Below are 18769 nucleotides of genomic sequence, written 5' to 3'. Positions count from 1 at the left end.
CAAAATGTTTGATTTTTTAAATAGGAGAATTTGCACTTCCTCTCCAATTTTTTACTGTCCTCCCTTTCATCCTTACCAGAAAAAGCCTCCCCCCTACTTCACCAATGGAAAAAAAGAATGGGTTAAAATCACACTTTTTTCGTGGAAAACAAAAAAGCAAGCGGGAGGGGGAGTGAACAATTTTGAATGAAAACAAAACTCTTAATAGCTCTGAAAATGTTCCCACCTCCCGCTCCCCAAATAACGGTCAGCCAGCCCTCGTTTCTCTGGGTCAGTTACAGACAGTGCATGATCACTGTGGTCCCGGTTGGTCTTGAATCTCTGAAGTGCTGATCGGGGGAGCTGCATCTTCCTAGCCCCCGGGGAGCAGCTTCGGGTGTGTGTTATACCTGCCACCCGGAGGAGAGGCGTCATGCCCAGAATCTCCAGCCCTTGCACTAGTCCTGGACCGGGAGGAGAATCCCCTGCCAGGACGCCAGCTGGCAAACCCGCAGCGTGTCTGCCAGTCACCAATGGCCAAAGGACGTGCACTTCCTCCAGCTCCACCCCCAACCACCATTGCTGGGCTGATCCGCCGTGCAGGGCCCACCTGTCACTGAGCAGGGGCAGCCCCATGGCCAAAGCAGAAGGGCGCGATCGCCGTGCAGAGAAGGCAAAGACAGGCATACACAACCGAGGCCAGAGCCAGGCATGCACTGGGGCCCCAGTAACCCATGGTGGAGCCATGGGGGTGAGACAATGGAATCCCCCCCACCCCCGACACAGGGGTTAGTCACATGCCAAAGGGCTGGGAGCTGGTGGCACCGGGTAGCCTCCAGCTGTCCATCACTGGCTGGCTGAGAACTGCCAGCTGCTGGGTACCCCTGGGTGAGATACCAGAACCCCCATTCCCTGCCCTAAGAGCTCCAGGCCGCCTGTGCGAAGCAAGGCAGGGGTTGATCCCAGAGACAGGAAGGTAGTGAGGGAAGGTCAGGCACTCTTGTCATGTGCCCAAGGAGACTCCAATGCCCGCTGTCCCCTCCAAATCTGATTGGCAGCGACAGCTCTTCTGGGTCCTTCTCCCGCCATTTGGTAGATGTCTTCTTAAGCCCCTAAAATCCCTTCCCCATCAAATTGCCTCTGCCCACCCCATCCACCAGCTTGGGGGGCACTTTACGGGCCGTTCCTTCTCTCCCTCTCATCACAGCCAAGTCGCTCCTCCTGATTTACACCCTGTGCGAGAGAGGATGCTGGGAGTGCGAAGAACAGCCTAATCTGCACTATTGTGTGCTTTAACCGGCCAACGGTAGCCTCTTTTTCTAGCCTCTCTCCAGAACACTCCCCTACAAGGAGCAATTCCCAGCCCCAGACCAGGCTCCCGACAGCGTATTCACCTCTAGGAAAAAATCGAATTTTAAAAAGCGAAGGTGATATGTTAATTAGTGTTAATTACAGCTGAAATCCTGGCCCCACTGAAGTCAATGGCAGAACTCCGATGGACTGTAATACTGCCAAGAGTTTACCTCATCACCAAGCCTCATGTCCGGGATTTCATTTAGAACGTGCTAAGAAAGTTACACTCTCGAACCGGACTTGCTGCCGTCTGGCCCACGCGCTCTCCTCTCTGCAGTTCAGACGGTGCAGACAGCCGGGATGGGCCGTTTCACTTCGAGCCCATTTTCAAGGTGGGTTCCCCTGCGTGAACAGGAAGCAGCAAGGGGTCAATAGCAGCCTGCATGAAGAACCCCTAAGATCTACGTTTAGCTTGGTGGGGCCGCGTCCCTGGCAGCGACATCGGGGCCCATGAAAGGCGCCACGGGCAGCACTGAAGGTGAGGACCCGATTCTCCCCCACTAGAGTCACTGTTTGTGCCTGCGTGCAGCGACGGTCACACACCACCCACCGTGTGCTCCCTTTGCCCAGCAGGGGGCATCTGATCCAACCCCAGGGAAGTCAATGGAGTGGCCACTGGACCAGTCCCCAAGGCAGTGGGAATCTCTCAGTTCGCCCCCGGGGGCCTGCCGGTTCCTCGCACGGCCCTGCCATAAGCCTTGCCCCTTATTCTGGTGGGAAAGAGAAGTCGGGGTGCCGAAGCCTAGTCTCGGAACTGCTCTCTTTAAAGCACTGCCGAGCTCCCGCAGCCCCAACCACAGTCGCTGGGAGCAGGTGCGCTCAGCACCTCTGAAAGCAGCCACTCGTGGTCTAGATTGGGCAGCCGAAGTCTCAGACCGTTGTTGGAAAGTTGGGCACCAGCTCTGCCCATTCAGAACCTGCACCTTCTGGGACTGATTTCAGCCAAGGCGCCACAGGTACGGAGGTTCTTGGCATGGCTGGGTGGAGCCACAGCAAACGTCACTCACGTGACATGGAAAGTCCCGCTAGCCCACCAGATGGCAAGGACCTGCCTGAGTTCAGACTGAAATGAAGAATAATAAACAGGTAGGAATATTAATGGGCTGAATTCAATGCAGTTTCTTTTCTTCATATTAATACCCAGCTTCGGCACTTGATTCTGCTTTTGGTTCCTATCTACCCGTTCGCCCCAGAGGTATTTGATCATCATTGATTTTCATTTTAATACGCTGCAAACTAGGGCAAATGCTGCACAATGTGGAAAAATCCTTCAGCAGCAGCAGATAGTCCAAGTTCTACAACCACAACCATCAACTCCACGCTAGCTGCACCACAACGGTGCGGAGTTCAATCACTTTTACCCTACTGCTTTATGCATCGGAGAGTAACAGTGCCCCAGGGCAAGAACACGGAAGAGATAAGAGTGGGTCTCCCAGCCACACACCCACGTACAGGGCACGGGTCTCCTTGCCCGTACACCACGGGATTAAAGTGGTGCCTTGTGGCATTGAAATGATGCCCTAGACCTGTGGTCCCCAAACTGTGGGGCACACCCTCCTGGGACGGCACCGAGGAATGTTGGAGGGGCGCACGGCAGGGGCTGGGCCAGCCCCCATGTGGGGCAAGGAGGGAGCCCCCACCTGCCCCGCTTTGACCCCAGCTGCAGCTCCACTCTGCCCCCTGGCTCCACCCTCATTCCCTCTCCACCTCTAGCCCCAGCTCCTCCCTCCCCCCCCAGCTCTGCCATCAGCCCAAGCTCCTTTGCTGAGCCAACCGTGCAGTAATTGGGGGGGGGGGGGTTGCGCACAGGCAGATTCCATTACTGGTAAGGGGGTGGGGGAGCACACCATGAAAAGTTTGGGCACCACTACCCTAGACCTTGTGCTGTACCCTCTGCAGAGGGGGGAATTTCTGAAGGTAACTGGCAAGGCAGAATATTGAATAGGGCTGAGATGCCTGGCAGAATGTGGAATAGAATATGGCATAATAATTATTTTCACTGCACGCTGCTGACACGCCAGCCTTACAAAACCTACGAAATCTGAATGCAAGTTGCTTTCCAAGAGAATAATAGCGTCAATTGTTAGCTGTTCATGAAAAGCTCAATACATGCTGACAAAGAGGAAATCTCCACAATTAGAGGAAGAAAAGGGAGAGGTTTCTAATTTTTTTAAAATAAACTTTTAATGGGCTTTACAGGCATGATTGCTACTTGTTCTCTCAGCCATAAGCAATATCACAAACTGCAACAGACCACATTTTCACTGTACGTTACAAAGGGTTGTTTTTTTTTTTTTTTAAACTGGAAAAATATCATACAATCACTTAAATAAACAAAGACAACATTACAGTGCAAACAAACTCCTGGTTTTATTTATGCTGCGTTACTGAGCAATTTATTTTTTCCCCAAGTCTTTTCCCCCCTCCCCCCCATTACAAAGCATTGGTTGGAGAGATGATTTCCTTTCCCAAACTCAGGGCTTGTCTACACCTAGATGCTCCAGGAGCATTTCAGTGCAGCAATACCTATGCCAACAGGAAGGGCTCTCCCAGCAGTGTAGGTGACCCACCTCTCAGAGCTGGCAGCTAGGTCAACCTAGCACCGCCCCCATGGGGACTTGGTCAGCCTAACCATGCCGCTCTGGGGGTGGATTATTCACACCCCTGACTGACGTCGTTAAACTGACCTAATTTTCTAAGGTAGCCCAGGCCTCAGTTTGTTTCTCAGAGTTGTGCTCCGTGCTATACACATGGCTGTAGGGGTTTGATCTGACTGCATTAATCGTGTCGGGCCTGATCCACAGTTCATGGAAATCACTCCCACCCACGTCAATGGCATTTGGATCTGGCCCTTGTACGAAACCCTACTTGACAATTCCTCCACCTCCACCTCCCCAGCTCATAAAAGCCTGGCTAAGCTCTCCCTTGACTGACTCCTGTTCTTTGCACTTCATCATGGTGAAGACGTGGGGATCTAAAATGATTATTCCACTGCAAAACCACGGAGAGACAAGTTACAGAATAAAAACAAAACGCACTTGAACATGCGAAACAGGGAAAAGGGCAGCTTGGAAGTTTGGATCGCCAGGGAAGGCTAGGCTAAGGTTATGCCTTGGGGCAGCCCCAAGCCAGGCGTGGTATGTAAGCAGCCCCACCCTGGTGGCAGGGGGACTCGGACACACCCTTCCCAGGATTCCTCCTTGCTCTGGCCAGGGAGGGGAGTTAGGAATTCGCTGGGACCCATGTAGCCCAAGTTACAATCTCTCTCCACTCCCACCTGCCCCAATGTTAAACCGAAAGTGGCTCCCATGTCCCCATATCTGAGAAGTAACATCTGGGAGATCACTGCCTGCCTGTGTCCTGGGGGTGTCACGGAGGAGCGGATAAACAAGGAACCTGTAGGGTAAGTTCAGCCATTTGTAAAGACCATCACACAATCCCCACTTCAAGGGTAAGGAAACCATGGCCACGCTCCTGCAATGCGGATTCAGCCAGAGCGTTCATGAGCTGACCACGGTATTACACAGAGCTCTCCTTGGTATTAACAACCAGCTCACAAACTTGTTCTAACTAATGCTGGAATTCTCTATACCCAATTCACATCTGGAACTGATAGGGTTAAAAAACAAACAAACAAACAAAAAAACCAGGCAGCGAAATGCTTACTATCAATCTGGAAACATCATTATGGAACATCCTGGAGGTTCTTTTCACATTATACAGTACAATGAAGCAGTATTTTACAGGCATTAGAGTAATGATTATTCCATTACACTTCTCAATCAGCACTTATTTCAAAGCATGTATGAGGGGGAGAGAGTTGGAGAGAAAGGTGAATTAAATAACAGACATTTTCACAGCCTTATTGCAGTCTGTAAAGTCTGTAAACTGCAAGTAACCAAATCTCTGCTCCAGTCACTGACGTATAAATAAACAGTGCTCTAGACAGCAAGGTGATGACAGACCGGGATCAGGACTACCTGGCTACTGGATGTCACCAGTTCCAGCATTCACGTGCAAACACAGTTTGTCCGTTATCCTATTCAGCAGGCATACAAAGAGCGTGCCAGCCGTCTCTTGAGTTGGGGAGGCCGCTGCATTTGTCCTGTGGAGGTAGTACAGCTTTGATACAGCTACACACAGATGGGGTATGACAAAGTTGCTTGTGATGGCAGAGGTCAGGGCCCCACAGCCCTTGGGCTCCCTTCTATCTTATGTCCCTAAAGCTCATGCTTCAGGGCTTCAGCTGGCCATCTGCAGCGGTCAGGAAGGGATCTCCTTCCTCTGAAGCATCAGGGATGGCCCTGGCTGGAGATGGGACATTGGGTGGGGTGGACCAGGCTTGGAGGTGGCATCGAGCAGTCTCTCTCTCAGGAGCTCAGCTGGCTGGTTCTTGCCCACGTGCTCAGGGTCTAACTGATTGCCATGTGGGGGCTCGGGCAGGAATTTCCCCCAGGTCAGATTGTCCGTGACCTTGGGTGGGGTTTCACCTTCCTCTGCAGCGTGTGGGTGGGGGGGGTCACTTGCCAGGCTTGTTTGGGTCTCTCTCACTTAATCATTTCCCTGCCATTATACGGGCCTCAGGAACTGGTGCCCCTTGGTCCCTCCTGCTCTGTGCCTGCAGCACGTGATAGTCTTATTTCCAGGGGGCTGCAAGACCCTGGTCTCATTTCCATCTCTGGGTTTAGTGTGTGGCTGGCCTGTGATGTGCAGGAACTCAGACAGGATGATCTGGTGGTCGCTTCTGGCCCTAAACTCCATGACTCTGGATATTCTGTTGGGGGAGGAAATGCCAGTGACCATAGTAGTTCCATATGTAGGGGCACCAGGCTCTTCACATGCAAGTTTCAAGAATTCCCCATAACACGCAGTGCCACAGAGCCATGTTTTCCTACACACTGTATGTCTCTCTTGGAAAGCTGGAAAATCCATCCATCACATGCTCTTCCATGCCGGAGGTGGAAAGCATCTTGGATGCCGTCGGTCAGATGCCCCAGTGGGACTATTATCTGCCCAGATAAAATGAGCACAAGAAGCGTGGCCTCTGCCTGCCTTTTGAGGTCTGAAACCCAGCCTGTCGTCACAGTCAGATGACGTACTGCCGCTGCTGACACATCAGCACTCGCTGCACTGACACAGCAGACCATGAGAATCAACTGCCTGCCTTGATCTAGGAATGACACTTGCAAAATGAACGCAGTAACCCTCCGAGATTTATTAATGTACCAAAAGATGATAAAAATATATATATTAAACCACTATTTTAATTACATACCCTATTCATAAATAATCAAACACATGTTGCTATTGTAAAATTACTCATTAAGATCTCCTAGTCACACTGTGCGAGACAAAAGACTCTTGTGTTTAGATCATCCTGACAAACTGTGCGTGAAGAGACACACTAACACGGGGTGAGTGGGCAGAGCTGCGAGGACTCGCACGTTAAGCCGGTCCTGTGCCGATTTCTCCTTGAGCCCTGAAAGAATCTGCATCCATTTCAGTGTCTGTTAAGGACAGCATGTCACCAGTGGAAGATTATTTGATCATACACAGGTATTAAGTCAGGAGAGTGAAAGAACAAATATCCTTAGAGTTTCCTGACTGAAGGAAGATGTTGGCTTTATTTACCCTTGACGGCAGTTCTTTGGATTGGAAAGATTTTTTCATTCACAGAAACATCCCCCAGGAAGGTTCTCTGTTCTCATCACATGGAAACAGAAACACAGTAGTGCAAGAGTACCATACACACAGGACTGTCTAACAGTTTTCAGACAGCCAGCACACATCAGAAATGAAAGGCAGGACATCTCCATTTCAACCTCGAGTTTCTGAGTTCTGGTCATCGATGCAGCATGAATTCCTGCTTCCTTGCTTGCCCGTCCCCTCCCATCCACAGGAAGGAGTGAGATTGGAGTGTTATAGGGTCCGGACAGCTACAGGGTAAAGCAGGGACAAGTGTTCTGCGCCCTTGATGGGCAGTTTTTTGGTGGTATAGTAGTTGATGACTTCTGGAACGCTGTCAAAAGGGGGGCTGTTCTGACCCAGGATGTATTTCTCTTTGGTTTTTGTCAGTTTCATGTGCATAAAACCTTGACTGCTCCTGTGAAGGAAGCAAAGGAGAGAGTGTTAGTAACTGCACAACCCCCCCGGACACAGTTAAGCGTTCAGCATCAAAAGGCAGCTCCTCTTTGGGGGCAACATGCCACTGCTGCGTAAGAACCGCGAGACGGACCACCAGCACAGAACGTTCAGGCCAGTCTTTTGTCTTGTGCCAATAGCTCAGAGCAGCGTGCGAGGTCTTCCCTGCATCAGCACAGGCTGCCGGTCCATGCCAACGGGGAGCCCTGGCTCTGTGCTGACGCTAGCCCGCATGGAGCAGTGCCCGGCAGGCCCCAGAGATAACGGGCCCTTTCAATGGCTTTGAGCCTTCGTTCCCAGAAACTTCTGGGGTTTCAGCCCTTTCCTTCCCCAGGGCGCTGGTCTGGTCCAAAGCTGCACTAGGGGCGGGGCAGCCTGAGTGGCCCCTTCCAGGACAGCTAAGCATCGCCAGCTCCCTGCTGCGGCTAGCTAGGGACTCGGGCTGGGAAAAGCCAAGAGTCCGGAGATGTGACACATTTCAGCCTTTTAAATGAACGTGAGGCCCTGCTCTGTCAACCCCTGCAAGAGGCTGAACTCTCCCCGGGGTGGCCTGGGGGTCTCAGGTGCTGCATAGGAGTCGGGCTGCAGCTTTCTGGCTCCTAACCCCAGGCAGCCCCCACCCCCACCAGCAGGTAACAGGCACCTGTGCAAAACCCCTTCCGAGCTGGGTCCAGCAATATCCTTCGAATCAGCAGGCGGCTGGATTCCTGCTGCCAAGGGCCCCAAGCCCCGCGGAGTCCAACCCTCAGAGCACCGGCACAGGGACTTCTGCAGACGGAGCAAGCCCCTCCTCTCCCGAGCCCGGCCGAACCCTCCCAGCACAGCAGGGCCCCGCCTTTGCCTGGGCCTTGACAAGGACAGAGGCAAGTTACGGGCTGGATCGGGGCTTTCTGGCCACAGCCCTGCGCAGTGAGGGGCGTGGGGCCATCCAGCCCCACCAGGTGACTGTGTCTCTGGCAGTGAATGCGGCAATGGGGGTAGAACAAGGAGCCAGAATTCTGCCAGTGCAGCTCCTTGGGCATGGTCGGGGGATGGGAACAGCCCCCCCACTCGTGTGCCAGCCAGGCTGGGGCGGTACCAGCATGGCCCTGCCTCTCCCGGCCTGCTCCTCACTGCTGGCTCCTGGGAGGGGCCGGCGAGCAGGAGTGAGTTCCGGTGAGATGCCCACATGGCAGCAGTGCAAGGGAAGGCGGCTTCTCGCGTGTTCCTGCCCAAAGCCAACTTGGCACCCGGCCCCGAGTGAGCCCAAGGACTGCAGGGATTTGAAGGTGCCGTACAAAGCGTTTTCTGGTCCTGGCTCCCTGCTCGGGTGTCCAGCTGTATCGATTAGCCTTAATTCCCCCTTCCTGAGGGGATGGGCACAGTGGGGAGGAGGAATCGAAATGCAATGCCCGCTCTGGCCAATAGCGAGGGGTGCACATCTCAGAGCTGCCCTGGCACTCGTCTGCCTGGCCATTGTCCCAGACGGGCAGGAGTTGTCTAACTGCACCGGAGACTGTGGCGGTATGTAGCGAGCAGCGCCCCTCATTTCCACGGGCATCAAACGACTGGCAAATGCAATGACGCGTAGGCTGTCCATGCCAGCGGCAAGTCAGTTACACGGCAACTGTGTGAGCTACTAAGCATCAAGAGAAGCCTCCAATCCACCTGCCTGGCCATGGGTGTGGAGCAGAACTGCAGCGCTGGGGACAGAAAACCTGGCGAAGTCACCCCTGTTCTGCTTTGCTGCCCGGGCAGGGCAGAGACACAGGCCTCAGCACCCGGCACACAGGGCAGCAGCTGCCAACATCACCCGTGGGCTCCAGTACCGGGAACACAGCACTGCACACGCCCACTCAGCATAGCTTGGATCCCTGCGGGGACGACAAAACCAACAGGCACTGGCTGCTGGACGTGGTGCAAAAGGAAACAAGTTGTAGCATGGCTAGCACTGTTTCTTTCAGACCAACTTTCCGCCGCCGTTTCCACTAGGATGCAGCATTACTTTATGAATGGGATCAACATTTCATTTTTAGCCCAAGTCACCCTTCTGTGAAAATGGTGTTTGGAAAAGCTCCCTCGTTCCATGCGCTAGAAACAACATCTCCTAGGGAAGAGCCAAACGCTCGGCTTTTCCAGATTTGTTGAGGCAATTCTCTGATGAAATGACCCTTCTCTGCCGAGCAGAAATCACCACAGGCCCTGTAATTAGAGCTCTGCAAGCTTAAAATCTTGATTTTAATTTTTTTACAGGAATGATTCTCTTTTGAAAGCTCTCTAAATGATTTCCTGCAAGCCAAGGGTGACATCTCTAAATACGTTCTTATGAGGAGATAGATTGTCCCCTTCCCTTCAGCTTATTGTCTATTTCCTTTGCTGGTAAATGGCTTACGAGTCTGCCATTAAATTAGCAGGATCAGAGAAATAGGTGCATACGAATTTAAAGAATCTGGCCCGAACTGGAGAGCAGGCTGTTAAATGTCTTCAGGTCTATTGCTCAGGCAATCGGAGTGGAGTCAGTCATGTGCTACTTTTGAAAGAGGAGTTAACATTCTTCATGTTCCCAGCAGAATGCTAAATACTATGAAGTCACCCCAGAACAGTTAGTGTTCTCGAAGCAACCAGCCGCCCCCATTCACAAGACAATTCGCTTCTGCACTAGGACAGCACATTACCGCATTTTCAAAAGCCCAGGCTGGGACACTTCTGGGGGACACGTTTGAGGTTAGCAGGGTGCTCCCAAGATAGCCAATAGCTGTTCTCTTTCCCAGCGTGCTGGTGTCTGCAGCGGGCACCTGGCTCACAGCGACGTGGCCGGACTGCTCGTAGCGAAGGGTTTAGCCAGTCCCTTAGCGGCTGCATGAGTCGATGGGGACGCACTGAACGAGCGTCCTGAACATTCGCTCAGAGCAAAGGAACAGTCTGACAGCCACACTCCTTTCCCCTCCACGCCCTGCCCAGCGCACCCAGCGCTCACTCCATGGGCAAGTGCTATGCCACACAGCAATGCACAGGGGATAAGGCAGATAAAGAGGTGGAGATCTCGCCACACCCACCCCACGGGAGAGGGAGGAAGCGCTGTCCTCTCTTCCCATTTTCTTGGCATTTCCTCTCGAATGACCACTGTCATTCTAACCGACCCAATGCTGCGACTGGTGAAACAAAACCAGGTCCTTTCAGAGAGCCCCAGAGATGTGAGACGTGGAGACTGCACTGGACAAGCCGGCTAGCTCAGATCTCACTGCTCGACTCCAAGCACCCAGCCACGCATTCGGTGTGATGGAGCCTGCTCCACCCACCACAACCTGTTCTCCAGTGCGTGTCCTGCTCCAGCAGCACAAGCCTGCCCGAGCCAGAAAGTCCCAAGGGGAGCGTAATGAACCAAGGAGCTCAATGGAGCACTGGCCTCCATTAAAACGGAATCTGCACACTCCCCTCAGCGGCGCCGCACCCAGCGACAGGAAGGCAACGGCCCTGCAAATCCATTCAGGGTGGGCGACGCTGCGCTGGGACCTCTGCAGGTCGAGGGGCTGGGGCTGGTGTCCCCAGCGGACTGGAGATGGGGGTTATGCCATTGGATACTGTGGTAGGAGCAGAGCTGGGAAAGCCTTAAAAGCCAGAACAAAGACTGGGTGAGGTAGTGAGCTAATGGAGGGCTTTGAAGAGGAGCTGATGTGGTCAGAGCACCCCTAAGAGAGGCACTTAAAGTGGAGCAGAGAGGGGGCCTGCCATGGCAGAGGGGGCATGAACCGGCCAGCAGTAAATACAAGCTGGAAATGAGAAGGTGTCTAACCACCAGAGCGGCGAAGCTCTGGAAGGGTGAGGGGCAGACAACCTGCCTAGCTTTGAGGTAGAGCTGGATACGTTTGTTGTGGGGATTATAGGAGGGGCAGGGATTGGACCCGATGACCCAGGAGATCTTGTCCTATGTCCCCACGGAGTCTGTGGGAGATGGGGAGACCCCGGACGCGTGTGAACTCTGGGCATCGGGGAGAAACAGCAGCTGTGGGTTTGAGTTGTGTGGGGCGAGGGAGGAGGAGACAGGCCCCAGCCTGTGCGTGTACGTGGCAAGGTGGCTCTGGAGGAGGGCAGAGAACAGGAAGGGCTGGGCCTAGCCCACAGGACAGGGTGTTGGCCAAGTGGCCATGCAATAGCCACAGGGGTCAGGGAATGCAGGACTCAGATTGACAACGTCCCTTGCTGCTGCTGCTTCCCCTTCCCCTCCTGAGCAGGGTCTCAGCGCAGCACAGTGGGGTCCAGGGCACAGGCTGCCCCCTGACTGACAGCCTGGCAGGTGGAGAGTCCAGCAATGAACCGCTTTTCCTCCTGCTCCGGTGTCACTGTGCGAAAGGAGGCAGGAGTGCGCATGAACTGCTGAGTGTGCAGCCGCTCCAAAGGAGCAGGCCCCCGTGCAGCCCCTCGCTGCACCTGTGCTTAAGGCCTAGCCTGACCCCAAAGACAAAGATCAATGAAGGACCGCATCTGCTTTGGGCTTATTGCTTCTGGCCGTGGTGCATACAGGAATGTAACCCTCACCCTGACCTGCTCCTGCCAACATCCCCCAGCCCAGCTGGAGGGGCGAGGGCCACTCACGCCAGGAACCAGAGAACATGACCCTACGGCTTGGAGAATCCTGCTACAGCTGGACGTCACGACCCCTCTGCTGATTTTTCATGATTGTTACATTTCCTGCCAACTACAGCCCAGCCGGTCAGACCAGGCCTGGACCAGCTGGGTCTGGCTGGCTGGGGAACGGGACAGAAGGCTGGGAGAGGGCTACCAGGCAGACGGCAGCAGAGGTGAGCTGTGCCCACTGGCCATGGCGTCAGAATGCTGGTCAGAAAGCAGCGGACACTTTGGAGAGATTTACTTCTGGCTGGCACCTGCTGCCAATCTTTTGTTCGGAAGGAGACCAACTGCGGTATAATTGTGGCATTCTCCAGTACCACCCGACATACCAGAGACCCTCAGTTGAGGGCAAGGTCAGATTTCTGCAGCTGTTTTTTCCCCTTGATTACAAACCCACGGAAATAAAGCTTCTGTTAAGAGCACTGTAATGCCACCATCGGTTTACAGCAATGCTAAAGACGCCAGGAACAGCAGCCCTGTTTCTCCAAAAGAGCAGAGTGCTTAGGTCATTTTCTGCTTCTTTGATCCAACAAGCTGAAGGAGCAAGCCATAAATACACAGCCCTCCCAGCGGGTGACTTGCCTAATTAATGCACCAAAGCTTTCAAATAATACAGAACACCATTCATACCTATGCTAACCCTGTTCATTAGCATAACAAAAAGCAATTTCTGATCTAGAGGATTATTAAATACTATTGCCTAGACAGACCCTAATCATAGGAACGGTCCCCTCCTAATAATCAAGGTATTTAATAATACATTACACATCTTCGCAGCTGCTGGTACACATTGCCTGCAGAAAGTATGCCTGCCCTATACCTCTTCCTTTCAGTTGTAATTGCTTAATGCATATTTCATGAAGAATGCAGAGTAACTGTTATGTTAAATCACTTCTCTTCAGGATAAAATGACTTAAAAACACTTGCATATAGTATGTGTGTGATTGCAGGCGGGGCGGCTGTCCGCGGTATCCAGGCACTGTTAGCCTCTGCGCCTCTGACTGGGAGACCAGGGAGAATCAGCACCATCATTTTCCAAGCCAAGTGGAATAAAACAGATTTCTGCATCAAGTCATGGTTCCCAGGCCTCTGCTGAACACACGCCTTTCCTCAGTTTGCACCGTAATTCTGAGGAACCTGAGCCTGCAATCAGTGACGGCAGGACTGGGCCCAGAAGGCTCAATCATTGCCCTCATCACACCATCACTGGATGGCCCCTCCTCCTTGCAACAGGTAGCGCACACGAATCCGTTCTAGAGTGGGAGGGAAACGCAGCCCACGCTTACCACTGGCTCAACTGAACTGCCACAGACGGCTGTCTGAGACCAACGCACATTTTGTGAATGCTTGACTCCACCAAGCCTAGCTAATTACCACCGGTCCTGAAATCCCTAACAGCATTGTCCACAGAGCACCCCACGTTACTAGGCAGAGAGACAGGACCAAAAGACTTCCATTACCAACAGGCTACCCAGGTGAGGAATTGCCTCCGGGTTACCTTCACTCTCAATGGTATCACCGTGATTGTTCCAACACCCCCCCCATCACCAGAACATCTGGCTACCTTCACAATAGACAATAGACTTCAAAACAATAGATTTTCAAAACTATAGACTTCAATCTCGGGAAAAGTGATGGAACTCTCCTAACCCATTTCCCACCTGTCTTCACTTTGAAGCAAGTCTGACACTTCCATCTGCTGAATCCATTTATTACCCTGAATTTATATTTCTTCTGCTTCTCTTCAGCAACGCTGTGCTTAGCGTAAGGACACAGCGAAGTGCCTGAAAAGAACGGCCTTCAATTAGCTGAAAGAAGAGAGGCTGTCCTGACTTTAAATGTGCTAGCGTTTGTTTTACCGCTAGTTTATGAAGAGTATCAGAGCAGAGTGGCGGGGGATACACTTCATCACACAGCTACGGCAGTGAACCTCAACCCTGGTGTGCAACCCCCCTGCCATGTCTCTCCCCAGTCTGCTGTGAAGATCCTGCCCCGTGCACAAAGTTCACTAGGAACTCAGACACTCATTCCACCTGAGAACCCAAGCTGTAACTTAAATCCAGGTCTCTGTAGCTGGAAGGCGACTACATTAACTCATTGTGCCACGGAGCAACCGCTGGGAAATATTTAAAATTAAGAGTGTGCAGCACATTGTTAGTTCCATTTCACTGACTATTTATAGCCAACGTAGTGACCGCGTCGATACGGCCGGGTTCAACATTCCGTTCCGGCCCACTTTTGTCAGTCGTTCATAATTCTCTCCGATTTTTTGGGTCTGGACGTTGTCCCAGGCTCAAATGCAGCCGCAAGGCAAAAGGTTTTGGAAAGCTGGAGATAAGTTGGTTTAAGCATCTTTTCCCTTTAATGTAAGCATGACAGCCTGACTCCTCCCTCAGCCCCTTCTCCCTTTGCCTGTGCTCCAGTCACAGGAACTGTGCTCATGCTGGCTGCAACTAGAAATATTGGAGGACGTTTTTCACCATCCTGCACGAGGGTGAGAAAACAATCAGTGGAGCACTTTGAAAGCTATGGCCGTTTAAATGCATCACCCTCAAGCAGACACGATGGGAGTTGGTTCCCCCTCCCTGCCCCACGATGTTCAGGGCCTCTTGACACATTTGTTACCGAGGCCTCTGCTAAGTAGCTACAGATCCCGAGTCTGCTCCTGAACGCCCCCCGCCCGCCAGGCCATGCGTTTTTACAGACACTTTTCAAGTTTCTCTCCCCCATGTTGCTGTGCCCAAAAATCAAAGAGAGGCAAGTAACTAAGACCCAGATCCTCATAGGTTTTTAGGCACCTAACTCCCAGCTAAATCAGTGGCAATTAGGCAGATAAATGCCTTAGAGATCTGGGTCGAGCTGACAACAACAGAGGTGGGCAGAATGCATGTAGTCAATTGCACCCAGTGCTGTCATCCATTGACCAGTGAATAAATGGGAACGTTTTCATGCCCATTCCGCCCACCTGCCCCCCCTCGGTGTGCGATTAGGAGTGTTCCGTTCTGGGGCATTCGGGGAGGCGGAGTCTGGGAACGGGGCATGCTGACAAGTTAGGGGGGTCCAGCATGCCCAGAGCAGAGCGTGGGGTGCAGCCCACGCAACCCCACGCTGCAGCTACAGCTCACTACAGCACAGCGTTCAACCAGTGGATCCACACAGCAGCAGGTTCTGTGGAGCTGTATGCTACGGTTCACAGTGTGCACGCGCATGGCCTCTCTGCCCTATGCCCACCGCAATGGTACCATTACATATGGCTCCTCGTGCTGGTCTTGTGCTCATGGAACACTTGTAGAATACATATAGGCTCTGTAATGTGGCTGCAATGACCTGGGCCCCACGTCCTGCTTTCGGTTACTCGGGTGCCATTGGACCAAACAGGAATGGACCATTGTGACCATCTAGTCTGACCTCCTGCATAGCACAGGCAAGAGACCTGCCCCGCAATAATTCCTGGAGCAGAGCTTGTAGAAAAACATCCCACCTTGATTTAAAAACTGTCGGGGATAGAGAATCTGCCACAACCCTTGGTAAATTGTTCCAATGGTTAATTACCCTCATTCCTAAAAAATTATGCCGTCTTTCCATTCTGAATTTGTCAAGCTTCAACTTCCAGCCATTGGATCGTGGTAGACCTTTCTCTGCCAGATTGAAGAGCCCATTACTAAATATTTTCCCCCACGCAGACACTTATAGACGGAGATCAAGTCCCCCTTCACCCTTCTCTTTGTCAGGATAAATAGGTTGAGCATCTTGGGTGGATCACTAGAAGGCAGGTTTTCTAACCCTTCAGTCATTCTCATGGCTCTTCTCTGAACCCTCTCCAATTTATCAACATCCCTCTTGAATTGTGGGCACCAGACCTGGACACAATATTGCAGTTCCAGTCATACCAGTGCCCAACACAGAGGTCAAAACCTCTCTGCGCCTACCCAAGATTCCATCCCAGGATCACACGAGCTCTTTTGGCCACAGCAACACACTGGGAGCGCATGTTACAGTTTGAAGATGTCATTGTCACCCACAAAATTAACATAGGGTTAACACTTACGTCTAAAACTATTCAAAATGTGACTTATGAACAGGAAACACCGCCGGTAGTGTGCAGCATGCAAGGAGATCACAGCACGATAGTGACGCAACTTCCTATTATAATGAGCACGTGCTGCTGAAGCCATGTGGGGGTGAAGCTGTGAGCCACGAGTGCCAATTCACCTCTTCTCTCCCTCCCCCAAGCCCGTGGGGTGAAGCTCCGAGCTCCATGAGCTGCAGCTGACCCCTCACAAGCTGCGGCTCGGCCCTGCCTGGTATATTACATCAATACTATTACCTTTATCAACCAAACTTGCAATCTCACCCAAAAAATATATCAAGGTTAGTTTGACTTGCAAAATCAAGAGTAGACTTTATCCCGAAGTTTTAGTATGTCTTTAGCATTTTTAATATTTCTGGATTTTTCATTCCCAATGTTGCTAGTTGCCAAGTTGACGTCCGCTAAACCTAAGAAATTCAAAAACAGGGCCAGGGTCTCTTAAAACCACACTTTTGAAAAATCAGACCATCTGCCTAAGTGTTGAACACCCAGCAATGCCTACTGATGACCACAGAAGTTGCTGGGTGCTGGGCCTTTGTGAAAATCTTGGCCTACGTACAATAAGCGACTTCTAAAAATATCACATTTTGCTGACTTCCTGTCTATCAGCACAATTATTCTTTGCCAAAGTCCTGTTTTACTGAAGCAAACCAAAAGCTTCACTGCAAACAGCATTTACCTCTTTTGCCTTTTCTTACTTCATTCATCTCCCTGGGCTTCGAATGCAAAGCGTGAGTATTTTTAGACACTAATCATTGCAATAAATGCCTTTTAAACACTTTTAGACCCAAACTGTTTACATTGATGTAATAGCTTGTGTGACACAGTTACGCTGCACTGAGGGAAATATGTTGCAGCAAAACTACTGTCATGAAACTGAACCTTTGAATTAAAAGTTTCCTAGGCATTTTTCTTAGACTGAGTAACTAATTGCAGGGACAGGGTGCCTGTGTGTGTGGTGCTGGTTGGGGGGGGGGGGGGGGGGGAAGGGGGGGATTCTTTATAGGCAGCCCCTCAAACTACACTTCATCTTACCTTGCTCTGGCATTGCTCAAAGTGGCAGCACGTCTGACATGTGTGTTCTCTCTTTCTCTTTTTTTTTAAAGGAAAAAATAATTTAAAAAATTCTTATTCAAATTATGATGACTGGTCAAAAGAGCAGGTCAAAAATTCTGTCCATTTATTTTTAAATCAGAAGATCCCATTTAATCAAAATGGGAACTTTCCATGGGATGTGCTGATTTTGATGACGTCTCGTTTAAAAAATGAAAATGAAGTGTTTCAATAATGTCAACACATTCCACTTCAGCATTTCAGGACTATTTCCATTTTGAAACAACTGTCCGCATATTATATAGATGACAAACAAAACCTATTTAAAAAAAAACTTTGTTTCATGGGGAAATTTCAAAATACATTTTGTTCCAATTTCAAAATTGCAAAATGTCCTGTGAAACAGAAATTTCAGTTCCCGGATGGTTCTAGCGACTGGTGTGCCGAATCCTCAACTTAGAAACGTGTAGAAAAATCGACCTTCTGGTGCATGGGGTGGTTTTTTTTGGTTTTGGCTCAGCTGTGTTCTTCTCCAAGAAGAGACGACACAGCAATAGATCATTCTGTACCTGACAGCGGCTATCTCCACAGAGCAATTAACACCGTCTCTCTTCTAGCACTGGCTGATAACATGTCCCTCAGCAACATTATCAAACAGGTGGGAAAGCTACAGCAGTGTCAGCCTCCGTTCTCTATGAAGGATTTCCGTTAGCTGCTTTGAAAGAGGGGCCAGATTGTTAGCCTGTTGGATAACTTCAAATGACAGGGTACTTCTGAGGAAAGCCTATCTGCAAACAGCAGGGGCCCTGTCACTTCTGTTTAGATTATAAGAGGAGTAGAAATACATTAAAAAACCACTTTGGATAAAATGTTTATTTGAAGAACCCTGAAAAATGTCCTAGCTCTTCCCAAATTGTACAGGGAAAGGGAACTAAGATTTTCTTTTGCTATCCGAGTTACATTGCAAGGGCTTAGGAAATGTTTTAACTAGATTATTTAAGATTTCAAAAACACAGCACTGGTCTCGCTGCTTTCACAGATATGTATAAGGTTTCTGGATTTCCAAAATCTGGGCTCTTCTATTCTACAGCCCAGTTCTGAAAACACTTAAGCATGTGTGTAACTCAACTCACATTGACAGTCTCAGGGCTGGTCCACACTAACCCCTCAGTTCGAACTAAGATACGCAACTTCAGCTACGTGAATAATGTAGATGAAGTCGAAGTATCTTAGTTCGAACTACAAGGTACTTACCGTGGATCCATACGCGGCAGGCAGGCTCCCCCGTCGACTCCGCGTACTCCTCTCGCGGAGCAGGAGTACCGGTGTCGACAGGGAGCACTTCCAAGATCGATTGCTTACCGCCGAACCCGGAGGTAAGTATAGACGTACCCTCAGCTACTCACGCCTAGGGAGTTACATTCGTGCTTCTGAGTGTGCAAAATCAGGCCCTCGGTAAATATTTTTCTACACGCTGGTAGAAGATGCCAGAAGTATCTTCTGTCCTCACCCAGGCTTACGCTGATGTGACTAATGACTTCAAGT

At 51.0% G+C, this 18769-nt stretch overlaps 1 protein-coding gene across 2 annotated transcripts in view; it reads right to left on the bottom strand.

Moving 5' to 3' along the window:
- The window catches only part of SHB (SH2 domain containing adaptor protein B), a 162347-nt gene continuing 143578 nt past the window's right edge, over positions 1-18769 (bottom strand). The window contains exon 6 of one of the 2 annotated variants that reach the window (XM_054032522.1): positions 1-1674. In XM_054032522.1, the coding sequence (XP_053888497.1) occupies positions 1611-1674 (64 nt within the window). In that variant the 3' untranslated portion in view covers positions 1-1610. Of the gene's footprint in view, positions 1675-3683; positions 7436-18769 lie in introns of those variants that run through there. The other variant, XM_054032521.1, reaches the window with a different exon arrangement.

Source organism: Malaclemys terrapin, chromosome 6 (assembly GCF_027887155.1).
Source record: "Malaclemys terrapin pileata isolate rMalTer1 chromosome 6, rMalTer1.hap1, whole genome shotgun sequence".
Classification (NCBI taxonomy): Eukaryota; Metazoa; Chordata; order Testudines; family Emydidae; genus Malaclemys; species Malaclemys terrapin.
Note: the sequence above shows the minus strand (reverse complement) of the source record. Positions and strands in the feature narration are given on the sequence as shown.